This window comes from Galleria mellonella, unplaced genomic scaffold, assembly GCF_026898425.1.
Source record: "Galleria mellonella isolate WM207_F2 unplaced genomic scaffold, CSIRO_AGI_GalMel_v1 utg56, whole genome shotgun sequence".
NCBI classification, from domain to species: Eukaryota; Metazoa; Arthropoda; class Insecta; order Lepidoptera; family Pyralidae; genus Galleria; species Galleria mellonella.
Genome location: NW_026442117.1, coordinates 4,420,557 through 4,447,882, shown reverse-complemented (window position 1 = coordinate 4,447,882; position 27,326 = coordinate 4,420,557). Strand labels below are relative to the sequence as shown.

The 27,326-nt window shown below is 37.0% G+C and overlaps 1 protein-coding gene across 5 annotated transcripts in view; it reads left to right on the top strand.

Moving 5' to 3' along the window:
- LOC113516166 (NPC intracellular cholesterol transporter 1) overlaps nt 1-27,326 on the top strand; it is an 82,962-nt gene that overhangs the window by 33,210 nt on the left and 22,426 nt on the right. For 4 of the 5 annotated variants that reach the window (XM_052899119.1, XM_052899121.1, XM_052899120.1 and 1 more), the window contains exons 3-18: nt 3,238-3,457; nt 4,229-4,308; nt 5,113-5,325; nt 6,073-6,265; nt 9,350-9,421; nt 12,646-12,837; nt 13,392-13,670; nt 14,164-14,350; nt 16,080-16,245; nt 17,165-17,426; nt 18,986-19,187; nt 20,249-20,449; nt 21,650-21,818; nt 22,773-22,992; nt 23,826-23,957; nt 25,933-26,081. In XM_052899119.1, coding sequence (XP_052755079.1) covers nt 3,238-3,457; nt 4,229-4,308; nt 5,113-5,325; nt 6,073-6,265; nt 9,350-9,421; nt 12,646-12,837; nt 13,392-13,670; nt 14,164-14,350; nt 16,080-16,245; nt 17,165-17,426; nt 18,986-19,187; nt 20,249-20,449; nt 21,650-21,818; nt 22,773-22,992; nt 23,826-23,957; nt 25,933-26,081 — 2,937 coding nt within the window. The remainder of the gene's footprint in view (nt 1-3,237; nt 3,458-4,228; nt 4,309-5,112; nt 5,326-6,072; nt 6,266-9,349; nt 9,422-12,645; nt 12,838-13,391; nt 13,671-14,163; nt 14,351-16,079; nt 16,246-17,164; nt 17,427-18,985; nt 19,188-20,248; nt 20,450-21,649; nt 21,819-22,772; nt 22,993-23,825; nt 23,958-25,932; nt 26,082-27,326) is intronic. The other variant, XM_052899122.1, reaches the window with a different exon arrangement.

The following is a 27,326-nucleotide window of genomic DNA, read 5'->3' as shown; positions in this document are numbered from 1 at the left end:
AACACAGTCATGCAAACACAACTGCTTCACGCTAGAAACACGAATGGGACAGAGGTGTCCAAACAAACGACTTTTGTACTAAGTCTCCCTCCTTAAATATTGGTCCAATAGAGAATATTATTCAATTAAATATCAATTATCCAATAAATAATTTCGAAATGAATCGATATTAATATAAATATGTGACTAGTACGGGCGATATTAAAATCGGTTATGAACCCAACATATCGATATCGGAATGGTACCGATATTACCCACACCTCTTATCATCATCATAATATCAAACGTCTACCGTCCACTGCTGAACAGAGGCCTCCTCCATAAGGGGAGGTTTTGCTAGTAATTGCCACGCTTGGCAGGTGGACTGGCAAAGGCAGTTCTTTTTAATGGGTGATAATGGAATGACAGCCCCGCCCGCGCTAACGGTATACACTTCGACCTCCACGTGGTCTCCCTGGAAACCATCGTGTTGAATTCCAGGTGTTTTCATCATTATGTGCTAACTGACCTGTCTTTTTATTCTCACCTATCATCCCTCACTGGTGCCCCGCCAACGTAAATCGATAGCGCAGGCGGGGTTACCATTCCATTATCATTTATTAAAAAAACGGTATACACTGGCGGGACACCAATGACGGATGATAGGTGAGAGTGAAAAGGCAGGTCTGTTAACCTGTTAGTGATGAGTACGCCTGGAATATGCCAAGACCACACGGCATGCATATTATAGGCTGGTAGAATTCCGGGTTATTCACAATATATCAGTGAAGTCAAATAACGTAATCCATGTTAAACCTAATTGCTTAACCGCGAAACGTACGAACGTAATTATCGCGTGTTATGTTGTGAATACGAATAATGTTGTCTGTGTTAGGAAACATTTTGTCACTTCTCATTGCTGCTCCATAACACGGGCCGTTTTTTAAGTCAAGGACTTGATTCTGATAAAAAACAGACCTAATTATAGTATTATTTCAGGAACAATGAAAATCCTAAGTCTGTAAGAGATAATAGTTTATTGATAATGCACGTGTGTTTGTGGATTCGTATGATAACGTGTTATCTGAGCATGACTCGGGTATTAGCTCTCTATATCACTTCTTAACCGACTTAAAAAAAGGAGTGTTCATTTCCACAATGAAGAAGTTTAATTCTATATTTTATATTACACAGTAGGTAGTAATCTATAGCAAAATGAGTTGCAGGAATTATTTACCTTTGATATTTAGTGTTTGATTTTTCTTTTTTTTAGGCAGCGTTGAAATCTGTTTTTGTTTAGTTTGACGAACAGTTGTCAATCCTATAGATGTATTGTGATGAGAAAAATCTTATGTGTACTTCGATCAGGTTTTTGTAGGAATCCCGGACGTTGCACATTTTATTTTGAATTACATTAATAATAAATGGTATGAACAGTTCAGTTTAAATGTTAAACCGTATTCTGAAAACCCCAAGAGAGGTAAAACACATCTTTCAAAGATACGACTTTCAATAATGAAGTAGACGAAGAGAGAGAGAGAGAGACTGAAATAAAAACGTAGAATACCCAATATCCTAATATTTTATATTTATCCTAAGTTTAAAAAACGTATAGAATACGCAATATCCTAATATTGCGTATTCTACACGTTTTTTAAACTTCGATGAAAAGAGAAGGATGTCATAAGTTTGATGTGTCTGTGTCTGTGGCATTGTAGCTCCAAAACAAATGAACCGATTATGATGCGTTTTTTTTTGTTTGTCAGCTGACGTTAATTTTTTAACATACCGTTACCATATTTTTTTTATTTACAAACAACTAACTTGCTAACAATCTCCACGAATCTATCGCGTTATAGACCAAAGGTATCTTCAAACCTTTACTTGTAGATATTTATCACAATTTTGTTTCGTATCTGTCCATATATTTCTCACAGGAATATTAGTTATTACCAGATAGCTATATGGCAGTACATTGTTTCATTTCGAGTTTCTTTCTTGCACTTCTGTATTATGTCCCTAAATCGCTTATGACGTCGTCCTGGGGATACAAAGGAATGATAGACATATTCACCAGAGGGAGACTTTGTACAAAAGTCGATTGCTTGGGCACCTCTGTCCCATTCGTGTTTCAACCGTGAAGCAGCTGTGTTTGCATGGCTGTGTTTCGGTTTGAAGGGTGGGATATGGCAGAATTTACTGGGTACAGAGGAATAACACCTGAGTCCTCAGGAATGGCAACGCATGGGGGGTATCATGAATGAAACAGTATACTCTGTTATGTCCATGGTACTACTCATGTCTATAGGCGATGGTTACCACTTTCCATCAGGTGGATCGTCAGCTTGTTTGCCATTCTAAGTTATATAAAAAATAAAAAAAAAAAAATATTCCCACTTTCGACTCCGTAGGTTTGTATCTTGTACACTATCTTGTTTCTACTTAGATGATTTACCACAACTGCCTTGACATTAATGCCACGGGTTTCCACGTCATTCTCAATTAAACTCACCGCCTATATTTTTTACTCGCAATTTTGTCCTCATGACCGGGTATATTGATTAACCGAAATAAAAAGCAGTCTATATCATCAATTTCTATGTCTATTTAGTATATAAATAGATAGATCTCTTTATTATTAGCTACAATAATAATTAGATAAATAGATAATTTATTTACATTACTTATAGCACAAATTATAAGAAACACAGATATACATAAAAAGCGAGATAAAAAAGAAAGAAATACATAGGTAATAAAGCCAAGAACAATTTTTCCTTTTCTGCGTGTGCCATAACAACACAAAATGGTCACAACTCAGTTTATTGCTTCGCCCTCAAAAGAGCAAAACACTGATATTCTGTTGTGGCCCTTTGACCTTTTTTTTCTTTATTGTTATTTTAATTGTAATTAAGAAAAAAAAGTCAGCTGATATTAGAAGCCGCCTCAGCTATTGCTATATATGCACACCTCTAGCAAGATGTATTTATTTATACGGCGCTGTTTTTGTTGAGGACGTTTCCATTTTAAACACTCTGTGTAACTACTTACGTCTTAATATGATGATTTGTTGAACGGTTACAGCGCTAATAAACAAACATACTTTCACATTTCTATTATTAGTAAGTATTTAGCATGAATTCTGTCACTGCAAAGCAAAGGCCTCAACTACAGCAGTCCTTAAAATACAGTTCAACCTACCATCTTTGTCTCGCTCTCTGTGACCTCAAAAATTAAGCATACTTATTTTTCTTCCAGTCAATCATGGAGTATTACTGCCCGGACATCGCGGCGGGTGGATTAGCATGCTGTGACGGCGAGCAACTCAGAAATCTAAAAGAAAAAATCGCCCCAGCCGAGACCATGCTCTCGCGTTGTCCAAGCTGCTGGGAGAACTTCGTGAAACATATTTGCAGCCTTACATGCGCTCCCAACCAAAGCGAATTTATGTTCCCAAAGGTGCTCGCGGATTACAACAGTAAGTATTTACTATAATCAGTTGATTTCTCTATTTCGTCTGGTTCTAGATTCACTAGAAAAATTGCTTTAGTCCTCCTAAACAAATAAATCTCTATAGAATTGTTTCTGTTAACGTTCACATGAGAATGAACAAGACAGAGCATATCGCCATTTCATACTGTTTCATGGACTCGCTAGCAATAATGTCTTCTATCAATGAATTCGTTTGTACTTTGTCTAAGAGGTCGTATAGAGAGCAAGTTTTATAATAGAGTTGGGGTTTGAAGATTAAGTCTAAAACTACAAGATCTCATCGAAAACATGATAGGCTCAAACTGAGTAAAACTGGCAATGAAATATTGTAAAAATTGCTAAGAGATTATCATCTAGTTTACAAATACTCAGTTCTGTAATAACAACTCATTCGGCGAAATGCTCGATGTTAGGGAATGAATGCCAGAATCCCAACTTAACCTACAGCGTACATACATCAATTCCTCCGATCAAACTGTTTATAACTACTCCTCTCCATCCAAAGGTTGCCTGGAACAGATCGCATTGTTTTCTCAGTGTAAACATTTCTTGTAATTGTTTGTATCAATTTATAATAAGTTTACTATTGTAATATTTTGGAGGAAATAATAAAGAGTGTCTGTCTATCTACGTTTTTGTGACCAGTGAAATTACAGGGTACGGAGACACCATCTTCATATATGTGCTTAATTAATTATTTCAATATCTTATCTATATAAATATGTTATATAAAGTAATAATTCTATTTTCTTTTCAGGTACTACGAAACAAGTTCGTGAAGTAGACTATCATTTAAGCATGACTTACATGTCTGCTACTTTCAACTCTTGCTCGCAGGTGATTACTCTTGTATGATTTTAAATTAACTAAAATTAATAACAATAGCTGAGTAGATGTTGAGTCTGTAGGGCCAGCAATCAGTCATTGGAGGAGGTAAGGCTCAGAATACTTCTTTATGATGATCTTAGTTAGAGATCTATAATCAACAGTTGAAATAATGATACCTAATTTCCATTGATACTAAGGCATCAACATAAACAGACGGAACCAATTACCAAGGCCCGTGTATAGGCCTTGGTATTTGTTCTCTACTTCTCTTTACTTCTTTCTTCGATGTTTTGTCATGATATGATGTACTGTATTCTGACTGAGAGAGAAAAAATCTGTCTGTAACCCACATGTTGTAATGTGCACAAGGTGGATTTAATGCTAAAAGCATTCTCTCTTAGTCAACCGTAGTTGAAGAGATAATTAAATCCGACTCTACAATTAATTTCTACTAATATCTTATACTAATATTTACGTAGATAAACAAATTATATATATATATATATATATATATATATATATATATATATATATATAATCCATCAACTGTCTCCTCCTGAACATGGACCTCTTCCTGTTGGGAGTTTTTGCCACGCTTGGCAGGCGGATTGGCAACTGCAGTTAGGTTTTAATGATGTTTTAAGAAAGACGCTGCTGCCTATTTTTCAACCATTAAATTACCTTAGACGCCGCTTACGACACAAACGGGAAGGAAAGTGGTGGTTTGTTCTATGCCAGGACAACAAACCATAAAGGACATACATAAAATATACTTGTACATGAATAAAATCTAAATATTACATTACTTTTCAGGTACAAATGCCGTCGAGCAACCAGTTGGCATTCGACGTACTGTGCGGCGACTACTCGTCGAGGTACTGCACGCCGCAACGCCTGTTCGACTTTTTAGGCAACGCGTCCTCCCCGTTCGTGCCGTTCCAGATCAACTACATCAGCAACGATACAGCCGGCGACGGGTTCATACCTAACAATCCGCCCACCACGCCCTGCAACGTGGGCAAGAATGTGAGTAGAACCCGATGTTCTGTTAATACTTTAATATTTTTTAATGGATAATAATAGAACGATTATCCTGTCTGCGCTAACGGTGTACACTGGCGGGGCACCAGTGGGGATGATAGGTGAGGGTATACGTCTTGAAAGGAAACCAGAGCGATAGGTGAGGGTGAAGCAAGTCAGTTGGCCTATTGTGACTAATTTAACAATAAAATTAATTACAAGAGTTTCTAGAGGGACCCGCGTGGAGGTCGACCTGATAGAGTATATTTTAATACTTAGATTATAAACTTCTTTATTATTGGAGTGTCGAGTGACAGAAAAAAAACCCAAGAGACGGTCGGTCGATTGTTGGTGGACGCATCGTTATTCATACTGAAAGTACATTAACAGCATTGAGACATTCACAATGAAAAATATTAATATCGTTATCATATAAGCTGTTAATTGTCCACTGCTGAACATAAACTTTCCCCTATTGGAAGGGGGGGGGGGGGAGGGTTGCTAGTAGTTACCACGCTTGACAGGCGAGTGTGCCACCGTAGTTGGCCTTAGTGATGTTCTAAGTGGGACTCTGCTGTCTATCCCTTAATCATTAAATTCCTTTATTAACCTCTTACGCCACCCGCGGGAATGAAAGGGGTGGGTTATTCCATGTTAAGACTAAGTGGTTAATTTATAATACTAAGAAAACAAAAATGTAGCAATTTTTACAAATATAATGAATATTTAACTTGAGCTCGTATTATTACACAGGGCCAGCCGGGCTGCTCGTGCCTGGACTGCGCGGCGTCGTGCCCCGCGCCGCCGCCGCCGCAGCCGGCGCCGCGCCCCTTTAGCATCCACGGCGCCGACGGCTACGCGGTCATCATGGCCATCGTCTTCGTCATATTCACCACACTGTTCCTTAGCGGCGTCTACTGCTGCAACCAGCAGGAGAATGCAATCGGTGAGTGCTTCGCTAACAGTTACAGTACAGGTTAATTACAATTATTTTGTTTAATTCCACTACCATTAGTATGTAGTTGCATGTGTACTAGTAGTAGTGGATTTAAACAAAATAATATTTGCTTTTGTTTAAACTTTCATTAACTAGGAATACAATTGCCCCATGTATTTATGGTTAAGTATGGTATAATATCTATTACTTAAAATATAGTATCTGTTGTGGTTGATTGAAATAATTTTGTTTTATTCCGCTACCAGTATGTAGTAGCATGTGTACTAATATTAGCGGAATTAAACAAAATAATACTTGCTTTTGTTTAAGCTAAGACTATTTTCATTGACTGGGAATACATTCCTCCACATACGTATGATTAAGTATTTCTTACTTATATTATCATAATGTAGACTGAGGTATCTATACCAGTGAAATATGTTCAATATTTTTTCTAAAGAAACACGAGTCGGAAAACGACAATATATGCTGAACTTTCTATATTAACACGACAGGTCTAATTGTCAAGTTAATGTGAAAGTTTCAATAACTGTTTACTGTTTTTCGATCCATATATCTTTAAGGAAAAAGTGCATTTTTTCTGACAAATTATTCTCTAAATAGAATGAGAATTATTTCGATTTCACCCAGTATTTGTAATATAAAATTACTCAAATGAATCTAAAGACAATTATGTTGACAGGATTTGGTAACAACTAAAACTGTGGATATGGGAGAATATTTGGATTTGTTATATGGTGGTGGATAATCAATAGTCGATCATCAGAGACAGTAGAAAAAGATTCAAATCAGTTTCTGGTTTATAACTTTAATTCCTTGTAAAAGGCCAGTAGTAAATTATATCTAAAAGCATTATATTTTATTATGAATTCACTAAAACGGTAATAGCTGGTCATTATTACCACTTTCCATCAGATGGGCCGTTAGCTTGATTGCCGTTCTAAGTTGCATAAAAAAACTTACACTTAATAAACATAATATAAAAAAATTTAATAATATAAAATAATGATATATATATATAAAATATGTATCATAAATATATATGTATAATATTACCAATCCTAATAATGAAGTACAGCGTTCATGATTCACTGTTCATACAAAAAGTTGACTGGCAGAGAATGCTACTATCATTAAATCCACCTCGTTTACCTTACTTTTATTTGATCAATAAAGTTATTTAAATAAATATTACAAAAATTTCGACAACTTATGTAAAAACTTATATTGTTTTAAATTAATTTATTGTCTCTGTTGAACGATAGAACTGTTTTATAACAGACATTTTTATTTCAGACTAATTCAATATATTTTCCTTTTATTTGTTAGTGGTTAAATAAGGATAAAATTATTATCAAATATATTCTATATATTTTATTATATAATAATTAACACGTATGACGAATGAAAGAAACACATTTTGTTAATAAAAATAGCACATTTATAACAGTGTCATACTATTATATTTGTAAGCCACGCCAAGGGAGATTCTCAAAATTGTGCCCCTTAAATTTCATGTCATTTCACACACGTAATTTTTTTATGTACTCTAATAATTTCACTTCAAGTGGATGAGAAAATAATACAATGTATATAATTATTAAATAAATAAATATTTATATTAAAATAAATCAATTATTTATCGATATAACATTGCATATTAATATTTTATCTTTTTTATTAAATTACCAAAATAAAACAAAAAATAAGATTGTTTCAAGTATAGAAAAAAAATTAAATATTTCTCTTATGGCTGCATTATATTTTATTTTTATTATAGTCTATAAAAATCCTACAAACTCAACGACATCTCGATTATTTATGTATTCATAATTTATTCATTTATGTATTAAAATTTTTCAAACAGCTAAAGCTTACATTACACACCAAAGAGCAGAACACATTGTTTTTTTTTTTATTAATACTTTGCTGGCCGGTGACGAGTTAACTCGTCTTTTCGTATCCAATCGTTGCTGACCGGTGACGACGTAAACTCGTCATTGCACTAGCGTGTAGGTACGTCCTCCTACCACGGGGGGGGGGGGGAAGGATTGTTAGCAATGGAGTTTGACAGCCCCATTGCTAGCAATATACCTTATTAGGTCGACCTCCACGTGGTTCCCCCTGGAAACCATAGTGAACAATTCTTGTTGAATTCGTCACGATGGGCTAACTGACCTGCTTCATCGTCACCTATCATTCTTCACTGGTGCTCCGCCGGTGTATAGTGATAGCGCGGGTGGGGTTACCAATCCATTATCATCCATTTAAAACCTACCACGGGCGAGACCGTTTGGATTACAAATAGTTCATGACCAAAAAATTTCTTTGTATTCAGGTTTTTATCCACAATTTTAGTTTAATTCCAAAGATTTCGACCATGACGGAATTCCCCGTCAGCAAAGTGTTAAGTGAAGTATAATTAATTTATAGTTTGTAGTAATATGACACTGATTTCAGCATAGCACAAAATATGTTTGCATACATTACGTCAAACCATTACAGACATTATGGTGAAGGTGTTTTTAAGACATTTCTATCTCATTAATATTTAAAAAAAATTGTGTATTCATATAATTTACAATTGAAACTTATTCTTTGTTTAATTTTATTAATAAAATTAATTGTTAGAAATAATAACGGTAACAATATTGATTTAATTCATAATTTATATGAATATACAGTAATTTAATATTAAATATTGTACCGAATTCAATTGTAATAGAAATATAATCGAATATCGAGAACATTTTGATTGAACGATGAAATTTTGTTTGATGAAAACGGCATTGAACATCTTTATTGAATTTGGTTAAAAATAAATCAAAATAGAACGCCTGCTGTTCCGCGACACGTAAATAAACGCATGTATATAGCAAATACTTTTCCAACACAATCGGTTAGATTGGTAAATACTTTTCTAAAACTTTCTTCGTAAAAGATCACCCATTTAAGTGTCGAGCGGTGACCCTGTAGGGCGTCCTATTCTGATTTATGTGACCGGTGTGGGGTGTGGGTTACGGGGGGGTGTGGTGCGGAGTAAACTAACGCTAACGGCGGTGCTTGGGACAGAGTGGGCGCGGGCGGCGGAGGCGCGGCGCGGCGGCGGCCCCGAGACCAGTCCGCTGCACAGCCACCGCTCTAGTACGTATCGCGCTCACGCACTCGCCTATACACACGCTCTAGCATACGTTCGCATGCTGTAGCACGTGGAAGCATGCGCACGCACGTGGTCGCACGTTTACGCATTCCTAGTCATCAACCTGAAATATACTATAAATAATTGGGAAAAAGAAATTTAGAATTATAAAATGTTTATATAATTACTAAAATTAAAAAAAAAAACTATTTTCTTTGTGGGAAAAGCAGTCATTTTAATTTGAAAACAATACTACTGAACTGATTTTTATAAAATTTCTATGTAATTATTCTGTAAGTGTTATCATTTCAAATAAAAAAAAAGTATATTCCAAATCGGACAACAACAACAGAGTTATGAGGTAACAAACATAAAAAAATACAACTGAATTGAGGACTTCCTTCTTTTTGAAGTTGTTTGATTATAGTTCTTTTATTTAGTTATAAACTAATTTAGATACTGCATGCCTTTTAATGTGCTTTATAAGTAACTATACACTTAAGTAACCACCAAATATGCTTGATCTTTCTTGTGCATGATATTTTAGTATTATACTAAATAATTCAGTATTGATTATTACAATAGACTTTGTAAGTATTAATTTTATTTATCTATATATGTATACGTATATATTTACATTGTTGTGTTGTCAAAACGTCATGTCAACGTCAAACGTCAATAATTCAGAAACGTCAGTCAGTCAGTCACGTAAATTAAAAATTGAAATACTAGAAATTAAATAAAATAAAATTATACACTATCCCGCCTTATTCATAAAAACGAAAACCTTCTACAGATCTACTTTAACTATTACACTGTTCTGTCACTTACTTTCAAATTGGAAGTTTAGTGTAAAAAAAAGAGACAAAACAGTTAAATATCTAAAATAGGTTTACAAGAGGTTTGACGTTTTAATGAATAAGGGAATAAATGCATAGATTGATGAATGTGGAAGAAGCAAAAGAGGTTTGTTTGAATCGAAGCATTTGGCATTCCATTGTTCCTGCCTACCCTAATGGGAGACAGGTGTAACAGATATGTATGTATGTAATAAATGGTTACAAATTTTATGAAAATATAATATTACTTATTTCCGTACATTTTTATGTAGCAATTAAAGTATTGTGCATTTATGAAAACGTCCATTGTTTGCAATGTACTTACTTTTGACTTTATAATGTGTCCTTTACACGTGTACCGTCATTGTATGTGAATTGTAACAGTGTAAAATATATGTGGCATTCTTGTAATAAGTCAAGGTAGAACAGTTATAAAACGGTATATAAATCTATAATAGCAATTTATACCTCTACTTTTTAGGTTCCGTACCTCAGTTCGTTTTCCGTACGAGACCCTTTTTCTTGGAAATGCGTAGAGAGGTATCAAATTGAATGAATGAATGATAACTTTATTTGCCCGAATTTAAAATTAATATCATATACTCAAGTCTGCAATCTCTTAATGCAGTGAAAAAATCGACGCAATCAAAAGATACGGCCGTTTATGTTCTATATTTATATCGCATATTTTAATATTCACAAAGGGAATCAAAACCTATAGGGTACTTCCTGTTGACCGAGATCCATGAAATTTGGCATGAAGCAATGTCATGTAGCACAAGTAAAGGAAAAAATGCTAAATCCGTAAATTTGTACTTATTTCACAAAAAAAAAAAATTAAACTCGATTTTGTATGGAATCCTCGTTGCATGAGTCCGTCTCGCATTTGACCGACTTTTTTCTCTTTATAGTACTACTCGTATAATTGCTAAGATATGATAAAAGACTCAAAACAAGCAACTCCTCTCCTGTTGCAATTTTCATGGTCGACTGTAGCCGCTTTCCATCAAGTGGACCATCTACTCGTTTGCCTCCCTAACAATAAAAAAGCCTTTTTAGGTCACATACTATGCTAAATGAATAAAATAAATAATGGTTGATATGAACGGAATAATAAAGTTATTAAAGAAATCATAAATAATCCAGTAAGTTAAAGAAGTCAACAGTGTCGATACCAGTGATTCGGTATAAGGTATATCACGTTATCGAATACTGTAAATAGTGTCATATAATGATGGTAAACAATAATATGCTAATATTATTACATATTTGGTGTCCTGTGGTCCCGCCATAGGCATAGACGTAAGAGGCGACTAAGGGAGGGCGAGGGATGAGCAGCAGCGTACCTCTTAAAACATCTCTAAAGCCTAACTGCGGTTGTCAACCCGCCTGCAAAGTGGGAACTACTGGCAAAAACCCCAAAGGGAGGCTTATGTTCAGCAGTGGACAGGTGAAAGCTGATATGATGATGATTATTACATATGTAAATCATTCTCTAATGGTTATTTGATGATTGAAAAGTTGCGAATAGGACGGGAGATCAAACCGACTCCTAAGGCGTCCAGAGGTCAGTGATCTTACCGATTAAACTTCTAAAAGAACTTTGTAAAAGTAAATAATTCTTAGCAAGTGTTTTATCTCGTATCTCTAAGTTATTTGAAGCCTCCAAACAAATAACTTTCGAATTCTGTTTGAAAATATTTTTAAAGGCTTACATTTTCTAACCTTTTTTTTTTAGAATTCTATATCTTTGGATTTACGCGAGTTTATATTTAGAGTTAAATGTTGACGCTTGTTTCTACCTTGCCTTATTTAAATGTATGTAAAAGTTTTGTGGCAGAGCAGGAAATATTTAGTACAATGTCTCGGCATTACCTTGTCATATTTTGTCGCCTCGACCGCTGATATCCGAGATTGTATCTTTTCGCTGTAACAATAAGACTTATTTTTGTGTAAATATTATTTTTCTTGACACTGGAGTATTTTAATTTATAGTAACGTATAAGTACTTGGGTAACCTACAAAAATTGCCAGTGAAATAATAAAGTACAAAATGATATTGCATAAGGGCATTACTATGGGCGTCGCAGTATATTCTATGTCATATTTGATAATTTAATGTTTATAGGCAGTGATTATCTTTAGGTGGGCCATCAGCTTGTATACCATTTCAAGTTACAGGCGTCCATAGGCTACAATAACCCAATGTACCGTCAGACTGGCTGTATGCTTATTTGCCACCATTGTTGTATAAAAAAAGTTTAAAAGAAAAATTACACAGTAAACAAAAGGGTCCTTGTACTAAATTCTTCGTGCTCTGCTACCAGACTTATATTACAAGTATATGATTTTATATATATAGTATATAATATAATATTATTCATTATTAGGTGTAGCATCTGAGGGTAACCAGGACATGCCCGGGGAGCCCCCGTCTGGATGGACCGGGGATCAACCCGACGGTGGCGCAGATCCGACCTTCTTTGAGAAACTCGGCGCTTCCACTGAGAGGATACTCGAGGACTTCTTCGAATGGTGGGGCAACATTATGGCGTCTAGACCTTGGGTTGTACTGTTTTGGGGTAAGGAATTTTCTTTAGCTTGTTTGACACTTTTTATCCTTAACAATATAAATATAGAAAATCTGTTTTTATTTGACGATAGTGTAGTATTATTTATGGTTCATTTTTTATCATATTAATAAGGATCAGCTTGATTGGTTTTTACTAGTACATATTGTCAAAAAAAAAAAGAATAAAACAAGGGTTTTCATAAACTTTATACTAGGTACCTTGTTATATTTTTTTACATTAAGCATTAAATACCTGTGCTTAAATATCTGTATTTATTTGTGAATTTATTGGTATTAGATATAATACATTAATTCTTAAAAATAACAAAGCATGAGTGACACTTTGGACGTCATAGTAAATTCTGTACTTATAACTTCTTTCCAGTAAGTAGGCCAAGAGCTCCATTGTCATTTCAAGCTGTAGTAAAAAGTTTTATCCGTATTGTAATGATGAAATGAAATATTAAATTCGATAAAAAGAGACGGAATATATCTGTATTTGATTTAATAAATGCTTGATTCTTTTGAATTATAAATTCAATTAATTGGAGATTTTCCCCATAGGTATGTGCCTGGTGATCGCTTTAGGCTACGGTATGAAATTCACACAGCTGACGACCAACCCGGTCGAACTCTGGGCCTCGCCGAACTCGAGGTCTCGCATCGAGCGAGAGTACTTCGACTCGCACTTCGAACCCTTCTATCGAACTGAGATGGTCATCATCAGCTCAAAGGGTCTCCCCACCATAGAGCATGAGACACCCGGCGGCACGGTCAAGTTTGGGCCGGTGTTCAATTCCACCTTCATGTTGGAGGTTTTAGAATTGCAGAACAAAATAATGGGTAAGTTTTTTTTTTTATTGTTAATGGGGCAGACGAACTGACGATCCACTTGATTAGAAGTGGCGTCAATGGCGCTTCTTCGTAGGTAGTTTTCTAACGCATGTGGCGTTTTTTTTTTTATACGACTTAGAATGGCAAACAAGCTGACGGCCCATCTGATGAAAAGTGGTAACCGTCGCCTATAGACATGAGCAGTACCATGGACATAACAGTATACTGATTCGCCTATGATGCCCCCATGCGTTGCCATTCCTGAGGATTCAGGTGTTATTCCTCCGTACCCAGTAAATTCACGCCATATCCGTCCCTTCAAATCGAAACACAACCATGCAAACACAAATGTTATATATTTAAATATTGTTCACACTCTTCACTAGAATCTGGCATGCAGAATTCATTTAATTGTGCTATGAACACAAAACAAAAACTTAATGTCACAGAATATATTAACAGTCATTCTAAGTATTATAAAAAACAAAATATTGTATTGTAGCACTGAACAACGGGCACGGCATCGAGGAGATCTGTTACCAGCCGCTATCGTCGGCCTTCGACAGCGAGGTGACAGCCGACAAGTGCGCAATTATGTCTGTGTGGGGCTGGTGGGAGAACAGCGCGGAACTCTTCGAGTCGGACCTCGAAGATAATGCATACCTGGACAAGATCATCTCCTGTGCCAAGTCAGTATTCTTGATTGAAAAATAAATTCATATTTTGTATTAACTGTCAGGACATAACGTGATGAAAAATGAAGATATTTTTATTGCAATTGTAAATTGCAAAGATAATACTGTTATAAGGGGGGGGGGGGGGGGGGGGGTGTTAGTAATGGGGTCTAATTGACCCATTGGTAGTAATATACCCTACTCCTGTTACCATAGTGGTGCTAATATATTCCGAATATGCGGACAAAGTCGCAGGTAGAACTTCACTTGTACACAAAATTGTCACTGAACCACTGGAAACTAAACAAGTTCATAACAAAACTGGGCTTAAGTCCAACAAATGTTTGCACATTTTGTTGTGATGAAATATTACAACAGCACGTTATATTTGTTGTTTATGTATTGATTAGTAATGGTAATTCGTATTCTAAATATTAATAGTTGTAACACTTAAGCTGCCCGCTAACGACATGCTTTTAACTGTATTTATGAATGAACGGAATGGTAACCCCACCTGCGCTAACGGTATACGCTGGCGGGGCACCAGTGAGAGATGATGGGTGAGAATGAAAAGGTAGGTCAGTTAGCCCATTGTGATGTATACACCTTGAATTCAGCTCAATGGTTTCCAAGGGGACCACGTGGAGGTCGACCTGACAGTGTATATTGCTAGTAATTAAATGTCTCTAACTGTATTGGGTTGGCTGGAAGAGATCTCTGATAGAGATAAGTCTACCCTTGTGCACAATATTTATAAATGCATTAACAATGTAATTTCCAAATGCAATAAAGAATATTTATTTTATTTTTATTTATTTAAACTTTAATACACAGTAAAATTCTATGTACATTTGGCAGAGTTAACACCGGATGGTGTACTCTACCAGTCAACCATTAGGCAAACCGAGAAAAACGTAGACGGTGCATTATTGAATAGAGAAAAAAAAAGTAATATTTGATCATATAATATAAACATACACATAAGGGGGCATCCATTAATTACGTGAGCTCAGAATAGGGGGGGGGGGGAGGGGTCTAATGAATTCTCACCAAATCTCATTTAAACCGAGAGGGGGATAATAAAAATCTCACGTCAACTTCAAAAAATATAAAATATTAAAGATATTACTAAAATATTAAAGATAAACGTAGACGTTTCCAGTGATTGTCTTCCTGCACTACTAGAAATCCCAAATGATATGTGTCCAATTATTTCGATTGAAAAAATACATGAGTCTCCATGGATTGAGTAAAAATTTAAAAGAAAGTGTTGTTTTTATGTTTTTACTTTGAATTTTATTTAATTTAAATAAATTTATTATAGTATACCTGAACGATTTATTATTTTCCCGAATAATAAATATAAATTAAGGTTAAAATATTTTTTGCGTCAATCTCACGTAAGGGGAGGGGGGGTCAAGGCAAATCTCACTAAATCTCACCTAAGGGAGAGGGAGGGGGGAGGAGTCTAAACTGATCGAAAAAAAGCTCACGTAATTAATGGATGCCCCCTAATATATTAAATAAATAAATACATAAAATATATACAATATAAAACAATTAAATAAAACAACTGCAATTGAAGAGCAAATAGTAATCTATGACTCAAACAGAGTAACCAGCAGGAGAAGCTTAAAGGGAAAGTGATTTTTTCTAAGAAATAGGTGCGCAATTTGTGTTTTGAAAGCTAGCTTGCTTATGGTAGATGTATATATTATATATTTGTTTGTGTGGTGGTGGGCAGCAACCCGTATACGTGCCTGGCGCCGTACGGCGGGCCGGTGCTGCCGGCGGTGGCGCTGGGCGGGTTCCTGGCGCCGGGCGAGCAGCTCGACCGCAACACGCGCTTCCACGAGGCCACCGCGCTCATCATCACCATCCTCGTCAACAACAAGTACGACAAGGAACAGGTAAACCAGCGCTCGTTGCACCTCTTATACGGGACGAAACCGCAATTAATAAATTGGCGTATTTATAGTCTAATATTAGTCATAAAAAAAGGTTATGGTATGGCTATACATATCTCTCTTTTATGATCAGTAAAATTGCCATGTAGTTCCCAGCATAGAATAGGCCACCCTTCCTTACCTATGGGTGTCGTAGGAGGCGACTAAGAGAACTTACAGGGTACAAAGGAATAACACCTGAGTCCTCAGGTATGGCAACGCATGGGGGGTATCATGGGCGAAACAGTATACTCTGTTATGTCCATGGTACTGCTCATGTCTATAGGCAACGGTTACCACTTTCCATCAGATGGGCCGTCAGCTCGTTTGCCATTCTAAGTTGTATAAAAAATGGGTAGCAGCATTACGCTTTAAACATCACCAAAGCCTAACTATGGTTGCTAACCAGCCTGCCAAGTATGGTATCTACTGGCAAACTCCCCCAATATGGGGAGGTTTATGTTCAGCAGTGGATAGTTAACCGTTGATAATGATGATAATCCAGTGAGACCTTAATGGATTTATTAAATAAGAGCGTCGATTTCCGTGAAAAAAAAAACACATTAGGCAGTGAATACTGATAAATTACGTTGCATTACTTACAACACACAAATAATAACAGACATAGATAGACATGCACACTAAAAAAATATACAAAAATACATATACGGGTTGAAGACAGTACAAATAAGTCTTCACAGTTTAATTCGCACTCAGAGCTAATTTCTTCCTTTTTTCTTTATTATTTACAAATATAGTGATTAAAAAAAAATTTTGAACCCAAATTTGAACTATTGAAATAAATAAAACTAACAATAAATTTATTTGTACAACACTCAAGAGTTTTCGTTTATAAGTCACAAATATTACTGTATCCTTTCAGCTGAAACCAGCCCTCGAATGGGAGAAGGAGTTCATCAAATTCATGAAGAACTACACAGAGAACTCGATGCCTTCGTACATGGACATCGCGTACACGTCGGAACGGTCCATAGAGGACGAACTCGACAGGGAGACGCAGTCTGACGTCTCCACCATACTGGTGTCATACTTCATCATGTTCGCGTATATATCTATATCGCTCGGACGGTTCACGAGCTTTTCCAGGCTACTGATCGACAGTAAAATCACCCTCGGTCTTGGAGGTGAGTTGTGACGTCACCAATGCACATAAATAATAAATAAATAATTTAATAAAGGTAACAGGACCCACAGGGGGGAAAGGGATTGTTAGTAATGGAGACTGAGAATCCCATTGCTAGCAATATACCCAACCAGGTCGACCTCCTCGCGGTTCTCCCTGGAAACTATCATGGTTAATTTCTGATGAATTCATCATGATGGGCTAACTGGCCTGTTTTCATTCTCATCTATCACCCTTCACTGGTGCTCCGTCAGCGTATCCCGTTAGCGCAGGCGGAGTTACCATACCATTTTCACCCATCAAAAAAAAAATCCAGAACCCACAAAATTTTAATAATATCAAATCGTACCAAATATAATCTATTAAATAATTAAATTAAATTGTTACACTTATAAATAAATAACATTGACCTAACCTACTTTTTCATGTTTTTTTTTTTTTTTAATGGATGATAATGGAATGGTAACCCCACCCGTTCTATTGGTATACACCGGCGGGGCACCAGTGAAGGATGATATATGAGGATGAAGTAGGTCAGTTAGCCCATCGTGACGAATTCAACAAGAATTGTTCACGATAGTTTCCAGGGGGAACCACGTGGAGGTCGACCTAGTAAGGCATATACTTTTTCATGTTAGCCAACATAAATTAAAGACAGTAATTGATTTAATGGTATAAACGTAATAGATTTTACAATTTGATTTTTTAAATTCAGCTTGGATGATATAGCATACATAGCTACTTTGCATTACAACGCTTATAAAAATATAAAATGTCCACATCATATTTACCAGAGGGGGGGACTTTGTACAAAAGTCGTGTCTTTGGGTATCTCTATCCCATTCGTGTTTCTACCGTGAAGCAGTTGTGTTTGCATGGCTGTTTCGGTTGGAAGGGCGGGATATGGCAGTGAATTTACAGGCTACAGAGGAATAACACCCGAGTCCTCAGAAACGCGGGGGGGGGGGGTATCGGTGGGCGAAACAGTACACTCTTTTATGACCATGTTTATAGGCGACAGTTACCACTTCCTATCAGGTGGGCCGTCGCATTGTTTGCCATTCTAAGTTGCATAAAAAAAATAAAAATCAATAACAATTACAACTAAACCATAAATAATTAAATATAAAAATAAATTTATACCTAATTAGAAATTATTATGTGGCCAAAATGGTCACCATTCGACTAAGTGTTTAGGCATATATAAGACTTATTTTTATATAACTCCTAAAGAACTTTGATTTTGAATACATTTGAATTGCTAGCAATGGGACTATCAATCTACATCACTAACAATCATACAACAATATGCTTATTATAATATTTATGCTAGAAGATATATGAAGCGAAAGAGGTTTGTTTGAATCGAAGCATTTGGCGTTCCATTGTTTCTGCCTACCCTAATGGGAGACAGGCGTGACAGATATATATATATATAAGATATATGAATAAATTGAATCTTACGTTTGCCACAACAGCTGCAGTAGTCAATTGCCAATGGGCACTAAAGTCGTGAGTATATGTTATATTGATAAGTCATATAATGTAATAAAATTACAGGTGTGTTCATCGTGCTGGCATCCGTAGTATGCTCTGTCGGTATCTTCGGGTACGCGGACGTACCAGCGACCATGATCATCGTGGAAGTGATTCCCTTCTTGGTGCTGGCAGTTGGTGTCGACAACATCTTTATACTGGTACAGACAAGCCAAAGAGAGGGCAGGCGACCTGATGAAACAATTGCAGAACACATTGGCAGGACGTAAGTGGGATTAATTATATGGTCGTATGGTATGGCCGTGGCCGGCATAGAATAGGCCATCCCTTCCTTTCTCGTGAGTGTCGTAAGAGGTGACTAAACGAGGGCGAGGGATGGGCAGCAGCGTCCCTCTTAAAACATCTTTGAGGCCTGACTGCAGTTGCCAATCCGCCTGCCAAGTGTGGCAAAACTTAATGCCTTATTTTCAGTAGCGTTTTCTAGTAACAGTTAAAGGCTGAGATGATGATGATGAGATGCAATAATTATGTATGCACTCTTTATAATTTTTTTTTATGGAACTAATAAGGTGAAACATGATTATGTATTTTTTTGTAATAAATAAATTCAAAATATACTTAGCTAATTTAAAAATTCTTTCACCTATAAAAAAACTACATTATCTGTGTTTAATATAAAATGTATGTTATTTTAAAAGAAGTGATCTATTTATCTACCTGAGTGAAGCTGGCATGATTTACTAGTTTAATATATATATATTGATAAAGAGATTTATATAAGGATAGAAATCGCTGGTAAACATTACATCAATACATGTATTGAGAATCGATATGAAAACCAATTTTTCAGTAGACGTCAAATAATGATGGGGGTCTCAATTTGGTTGAACTTTTAATTATGTTTGTTACCGTAGAACTGTTATTTCGTCATAGTCGTAGAATACTGATGGATCTGACGAATATTACATATAAAGATCCGTCAGTATTCTACGACTATGACGATTTGTAAACCTATTTAGGAAATTCTTTTGTTATTTGAAGGGATATACTTTTAGGTTCATCCCATTGAAGTTTAATCTAAATTAAGTATTTTTAATTGACGACAATGGAATGGTAACCCCGCCTGCACTATCGGTATACACCGGCGGGGCACCAGTGAGGGATGATAGGTGAGGATAGAAAGGCAGATCAGTTAGCCCATTGTGATAAATACACTTAGAATTGAGCACGATGGTTTCCAGTGGGGGGAGGAGCACGGGGAGGTGGAGGTGTTAGGGTATATGAATCCGTATTAGCAAGTAACCGGTGCGGTTGTGGCGGCGGCAGGCTGGGCCAGGTGGGCCCGTCGATGTTCCTGACGTCGGTGTCGGAGTCGGTGTGCTTCTTCCTGGGCGCGCTGAGCGACATGCCGGCCGTGCGCGCGTTCGCGCTGTACGCGGGCGCCGCGCTGCTCGTCGACTTCCTGCTGCAGGTCACCTGCTTCGTGGCGCTGCTGGCGCTCGACACGCGCCGCCAGGACGACAACAGGTCAGGCCGCACCGCCGCCCTGCCTCCTGCACGCACGCACACGCACCGCACGCACGCACGCACGCACGCACACACGCACGCACGCACGCACGCACACACACGCACACACACGCACTCACGCACGCAAATCCAATGTGAGGTGGAATGTGAGGCTGTGGTCCATCAACGTTTACAAATCCTCGGAACGGTGAGGTCGCTCCGTGAGGCCTGTGAAGAACCCAGGAAGCTTCTGCGCTTCTGGGCGGAGCTAGGTTGGCTGTACTAGCCACGACTCATACGCACAACGGCCCAAATGAGAGGCTAAGCGCGGAAAACAGAGTCTTTCTCACATTCACATTCACACACGCACACACACACATACACACACACACACACACACACACACACACACACACACGCACGCACGCACGCACGCACACACGCACGCACGCACGCACACACGCACGCACGCACGCACACACCGCACACTAGAGAGACTAATATCCGATATCTATATATTGAGTTCTTCTGAAAACACTGTTCTATACATTAATGATCCATTGCGATATATCCCATACAAGTTGGATATATATATTCATTACGAGCGAGTTCTTCTTTTTGATATTATATATTGGATAGTCGATATTTGATATACCTGTCATTGAGCCAATATATGTATAAATATTGTAACCACAATGTATAGATATTAGTATATTTTACCCACTCTTACCGTACACTCAGCTTTTCATACAGAACGACTCAAACTTAGATTATATAGATGATAGAGTGTCTCCATACAAATGCTTCGAGAAAAGCGGGTCAACTTTTTCATACAATTTTGCGTGATAAAAAGTTATAAGTGTTTCCTTTATAACTTTTGCACCTTTTTTTTTGTTTTATACAACTTAGAATGGCAAATAAGCTGACGGTCCACCTGATGGAAAGTGGTAACAATCGCCTACAGACATGAACAGTACCATGGACTATCTTTTTAATACATAAAAACTCATTTTATTTATTAAATAATTAAATATAATAATAAGATACATTGTGTGTGTAAATATATAGAACACTGACAAAAAAACGAGTCGGCTACTTTAACAATTAGCTGATAAAAATTTGAATTGTTTTTGAGACTGGATGCTCTATCTATATATAATGTAAGGACTCGGTACTGTGTCTACAAGCTAGTCGTAAATAGCCGGCCCTGTGTCGTGGCAGGTTCGACGTGGTGTGCTGCGTGTCGGGCACGAAGGCGGCGGAGGGCGCGGGCGGCGAGGGCGCGCTGTACCACGTGTTCCGGCACGTGTACGTGCCGTTCCTCATGAAGCGCGAGGTTCGCGCCTCCGTCATGATCATATTCTTCGCCTGGCTCTGCTCCTCCGTCGCTGTGAGTACTTGCGATCTTTATTATTTTCATATCTTTTTTATTTAGATGCTTTTATCCTATAAGGTCACGTAGTTCGAAGAACCGACAACCGATGGGAAAGAAACATTCTTGAATGGCGACCGCGTACGGGTAAACGCAGTGTAGGACGACCCCCCACTAGATGGAGTGACGACCTGAAATGCATTACAGGGAATCAGTGAATACAGGTGGCTCAGGAGCGTTATTTAAAGCAGTCTATGGGGGTTTATGTCCAGCAGTGGACGGATAATGGCTGAAATGATGATGATAATGATGATCCTATAAAGATATGTCAACGCCATCATACCCTAATCTTGAAAAGTGTTTCACATACTTAATACATTAATACATAAATAAATAATACCTTAGTAGTCTATTTTAATAGAGAGAATCGTTGATACAAAAATATAGCAATTAAAGATTTCACTATTTCAGAACGTGGATCTGCGAGTATATTTGAAAATAATCCAATATCCTGTCTATTGAGAGTATATTTCGGTATCAATACTTCCCTTTGTGTTTTTTTTTATACAACTTAGAATAGCAAACAAACTGACGGCCACCTGATGAAAAGTAGTAACCGTCGCCTATAGACATGAGCAGTACCATGGACATAACAGAGTATACTGTCTCGCCTATGATACCCCCCATGCGTTGCTATTCTTGAGGATTCAGATGTTATTCCTCTGTACCCTGTAAATTCACGCCATATCCCACCCTTCAAACCGAAACACAGCCATGCAAACACGAGATGAGAGAAACACGATAAGAGAATGATAAAAACTGCATATAAAATAAAGACCAAAAACAAAACTACCAAATTATGCTTATTTTATATTGCTACACTGTCTAAAAACTACTCGCTTCTAAAATCGACACATACATAGTTAAAAAGCTGTTTTAACTTATTAAATTAATAAATGCCCATGTGTACAGGTGGCGCCGCACATAGAGATCGGCCTGGACCAAGAGCTCTCGATGCCTCAAGACAGCTTCCAGCTGAAATACTTCCAGCACCTCAACCGGTACTTGAACATTGGACCGCCAGTCTACTTCGTCATCACAGAGCTCGACTACTCGGAGCGCGACACGCAGAACATGGTCTGCGGAACTAGGTTCTGCCGCTCCGACAGCGTGGCCAATCAACTTTACAGTGGTTAGTAACATTACATTTGTTATTCATTGCTATCAGCAAAAAGACCGCCATATTTAACTTATACATACATATTTGTCACGCCTGTCTCCCATTAGGGTAGGCAGAAATAATGGAACGCCAAATGCTTCGATTCAAACAAATCTCTTAAATATTAACATACATATTTAACTTATATTGTTTAGTTAATTAAAAAACTTATTTAATTCCGCTACCATTATTTTCATAGTACTGCCAACACTAAGATTAACTACTATTTTTATTACCAGAAGTTCTACAACCTTCCATATTAATCATCCATCTTCGACCACTATTCAGTCCACGCATGTTTTGGGACACGTGTTTCACCTCTAAATGCGGTATTTTCAGACAAATTAATAGATAGCTATTCAAATAATTCTAATCGACTATATTAGAATTATTTAAACTATGCGAACAATGATTTGGATTTCTGCAAAATAATCCCTAGTTCTGTTAAACATTTACTTACAAGTGTATTTAGTTACAATATATTGTAAAAATGAAAGTAGATGGCTATAAGAGGAGAGGAAGACCTAAAAAGACATGGATGGATTGTGTGAGGGACGATATGGCCAGAATGGGAGTGAATGCGGAAATGATTAGGAATAGAAAAGAATGGAAGAGGAAAACATATTACGCCGACCACAAATGATAGTTGGGATAAGGGTAGGAAGATGATGATATTGTAAAAAAATATAATAATTATATGAAATATTAATTGGATAAACTATAACGTAGTTGTAAGAGGTAATTTGATGCTATAAACATTGCCTTCAGTGTACATGAATAATTTGAACAATGCATTAATATTGCAGCATACCAGTCGGCCAACGAGACGTACATAGCACAAGCGCCCAACTCCTGGCTGGACGACTTCTTCGACTGGGCCGCCTCGTCCTCCTGCTGCCACTACTTCCCAACCAACAGCAGCTTCTGTCCAAACGACCGTTAGTATAACCCTGTTTTATCCTGTATATTGAAAATTATATTATAATATAGTAAACGAAGTTTACATACGTAAAATTAAGACTTAAAAAAAAGAGGTAAAGAGGTGTCTTCAGGATCGGCAACGCACGTGTAATGCCCCTAGTATTACAGGCGTTCATAGCCCTAAGTTTAGTGTTCGAGCATATGTCCGCCTGTAATAATCTGTCTCGTTTGCTCAACAAACGGGCCAGACTAACGTAGATGCGATAATCTTCGGAGTCCGGACGGTTTGTATCGGGAGCGTTACTATGCATGACTGCTTTCGAGGCTGCGTGGCGAATCCGGACCGCGCTCTCAACCACTACCGTGGCATTTGGCCTCTCTGTGAGGTGTGATACCCTTCGGTACAGAAAAGAGGGTCGCGAGGGGGAGGGGCGCAGAACTCTCGCGACGACCTACAGTGCCTAAGCCCTAGCGCTTGACCGTAATAATCGTGATTAGTTAAGTGTGCGGACAAGACGGTGCGTGTGCAAGTAGGACAGATAATTCACGTCGATCAATCACTTTATTTTCGTTTATTACTGTTATATATATATATATATATATATATATATATATATATATATATATATATATATATATATATATATAGGTTTGTCCGGAAAGTACGTATAAAAGTTTTTTAAAAATTTTATTTTACAATTATTCAGGTAAATCAATTTTATCCCCTTCAAAGTACTCCCCCTGTGACATAATGCACTTGTGCCAACGCCGTTTCCACTGTGAGAAGGCTCCTTGAAAGTCCTCTGGTTGTAGGTTTCTCAGCTGCCCCGTCGTAGCTTTTTTTATCTCATTTATGTCCCCCAAATGCCGCCCCCGAAGTACCAATTTGGTTTTTGGGAACAAGAAGAAGTCACACGGGGCCAAATCCGGCGAATAGGGGGTGTTCGGTCACCGTAATGGAATTTTTACTCAAAAACTCACGGACAACAAGAGAGGTGTGGGCAGGGGCATTGTCGTGGTGAAGAATCCAACGCCCCTCTCGCGCCAATTCTGGACGAACTCGTGCCACACGAGCTTTGAGGCGTCTGAGCACATCGACGTAGAATTTTCCATCAACTGTCTGGCCTGGAGGGACGAATTCTTGATGGACAATCCCCCGAACATCGAAAAAAACAATCAACATTGTCTTGACATTTGAGCGGGATTTTCTTGATTTTTTGTTCGTGGTTCCCCGGATGTCTTATCGAATTAGATCGGCAAAAATTTCACGGCCATTCTTGCCGAGTTTCGAGAGAAACTTGATTACGACGCGCTGCTCTTCAACGGAAGCGGGCTCCATGCCGACGGGGTTTCGTTAAGAGGTAACTTCACAGATGGCGTGACAAGCCAGTTCGCACCGCACGGCGGTCAGACCAGAACTGAAGCATTGTTAGGGACATAAGGAAGGGGTCCTGCGCTTACCTGGCCTCCCCACTCCTCTTTCTCGCATTCCAGAACACTTTTATACGAACTTTCCGGACAGACCTCGTATATATATATATATATATATATATATATGAGAATGAAACAAGTTAGTTGGCTTCTCTTTTTATTCTTATCTGTTATCTCTACTGGAGACCCGCCAGTGAGGCTTTAGCGCGGGCGGAATTCCTTTTCCATTATCATCCTTTAAAAATAAACCTGTCCTGTCGGGGTAATAATTTTGTACAATAATGCGGATGATTTATTTTTAATCTATACGATTATTATTCATTTATAATCATTGAATCTATAATGTCGTCCACAGTCTGTCAACATATCCCGGTCACGTGGACGAAGTGGCGGGTAAAAAATAGTATTATTATATAATTAATACTACACCCCACTCGGCGTTTGCTGGAAGTGAACTCTTATAGAGTTAAGCTCGCATGTTGTACATCATTGATCCAAATATTTTATTAATGTAATCTTTATGTGTAATAAAGTATAAATAAATAAATTATTATTTAACAGACGGATCTCCATGCAAAGTGTGTAACATCGAACTCACGGGTCCCGAGAAGCGACCCGACGTGGCGGACTTCCAGCGCTACGTGCCTTTCTTCCTGCAGGACAACCCCACTGCCAGCTGTCCTAAAGGCGGCCACGCGGCATACGCTCAGGTACAGTTGGGTTTAATACTTGGATTTATTTATTCATTAAAAATGTAGTGGAATAACTAATAATATAAATGTAACAGTTACTTTATTTGTTTGTTGTCTCTTAGAGCTTTAATGGCTTAATAAATCACTATGATATTTGATATATATGTAGTGTATGGGTTGGAAAAGGTTATATGGACTGTTTTATCCCACTTAGTGAATATATCCCAGTTATTAGACTAAGTAGTTGATAAAAGTTAGTAGTTAATATTTTTTGTCAGGTTATTTTAATATCTGAAATTGTTTAAAATATTATTTCTCTTCTTTACTAAAAATATGGAACTTTACGAAAAATATACCTGATATTATAAATATTAAAAAATAAAAGTTTCCTTAATTTATTTATTTAATTTCCTTGTGTCTATAATTATTAATATATATCCTAGTATTAGGTACATATTTAACATATAATTTTGTTTGATTAATATGTAAATACATAAAATGCTATATAAATATATAGAAGATAAAACTATAAAAAAGTATTCCATATAAATATATGGAATATTTTTTGAATTTTTTTTTATTTTTACAAAAAACAACAAACAAGTTTTTTTCTAAGAGTAAATATTTTATACTGATTACGTCAATGGATTTGTAGTCGAGTAGTAAGTCGTTATAATGATTAGTTGTATGTATGTATGTATCTTTGTATTAAAAGTATCAAATAGATATAGTAAAAAATTGTTTCCTTGATTGGTTGTATGTGTATATTTTATTGTGTTTATGTATCTCCACCAGTTCTAAAAGGATTTTTGTAAATCTTACAGTCAATAGAATTTACTTGTCTGTTGGTCGCCAGATATTGTGTAATATTTCTTTTCATTACTGATAATATTATAATAATAAAAGATTTATTTTCTCTCCACAATTCATCACAGTGAAATACAATGAGACATGTTGATATTATAGTTATCATATTATAAATATTTTATATATAAATAAGTAAGAGACTAGTGCCTGAGATAGGTATAAGAAATTCTATCTTAGTATAATTTCCCTTTAACCCTTTCCAGTCCAAGCCTTTTTTTTTTTCTTTTTATTCCATCAGCTCCACGCTAAAATTGCATTTAGCATTGCATAGCAGAATTACTATAACAGTGCAATCGGTGACAGTTGCAGAAATCAACACTGTTACCACGTTTCGTAGTGTGAGATGTCTTTATCAAAAATTTTAGTAAAAAAAATCCCACCTTTTTTTAAAATTGT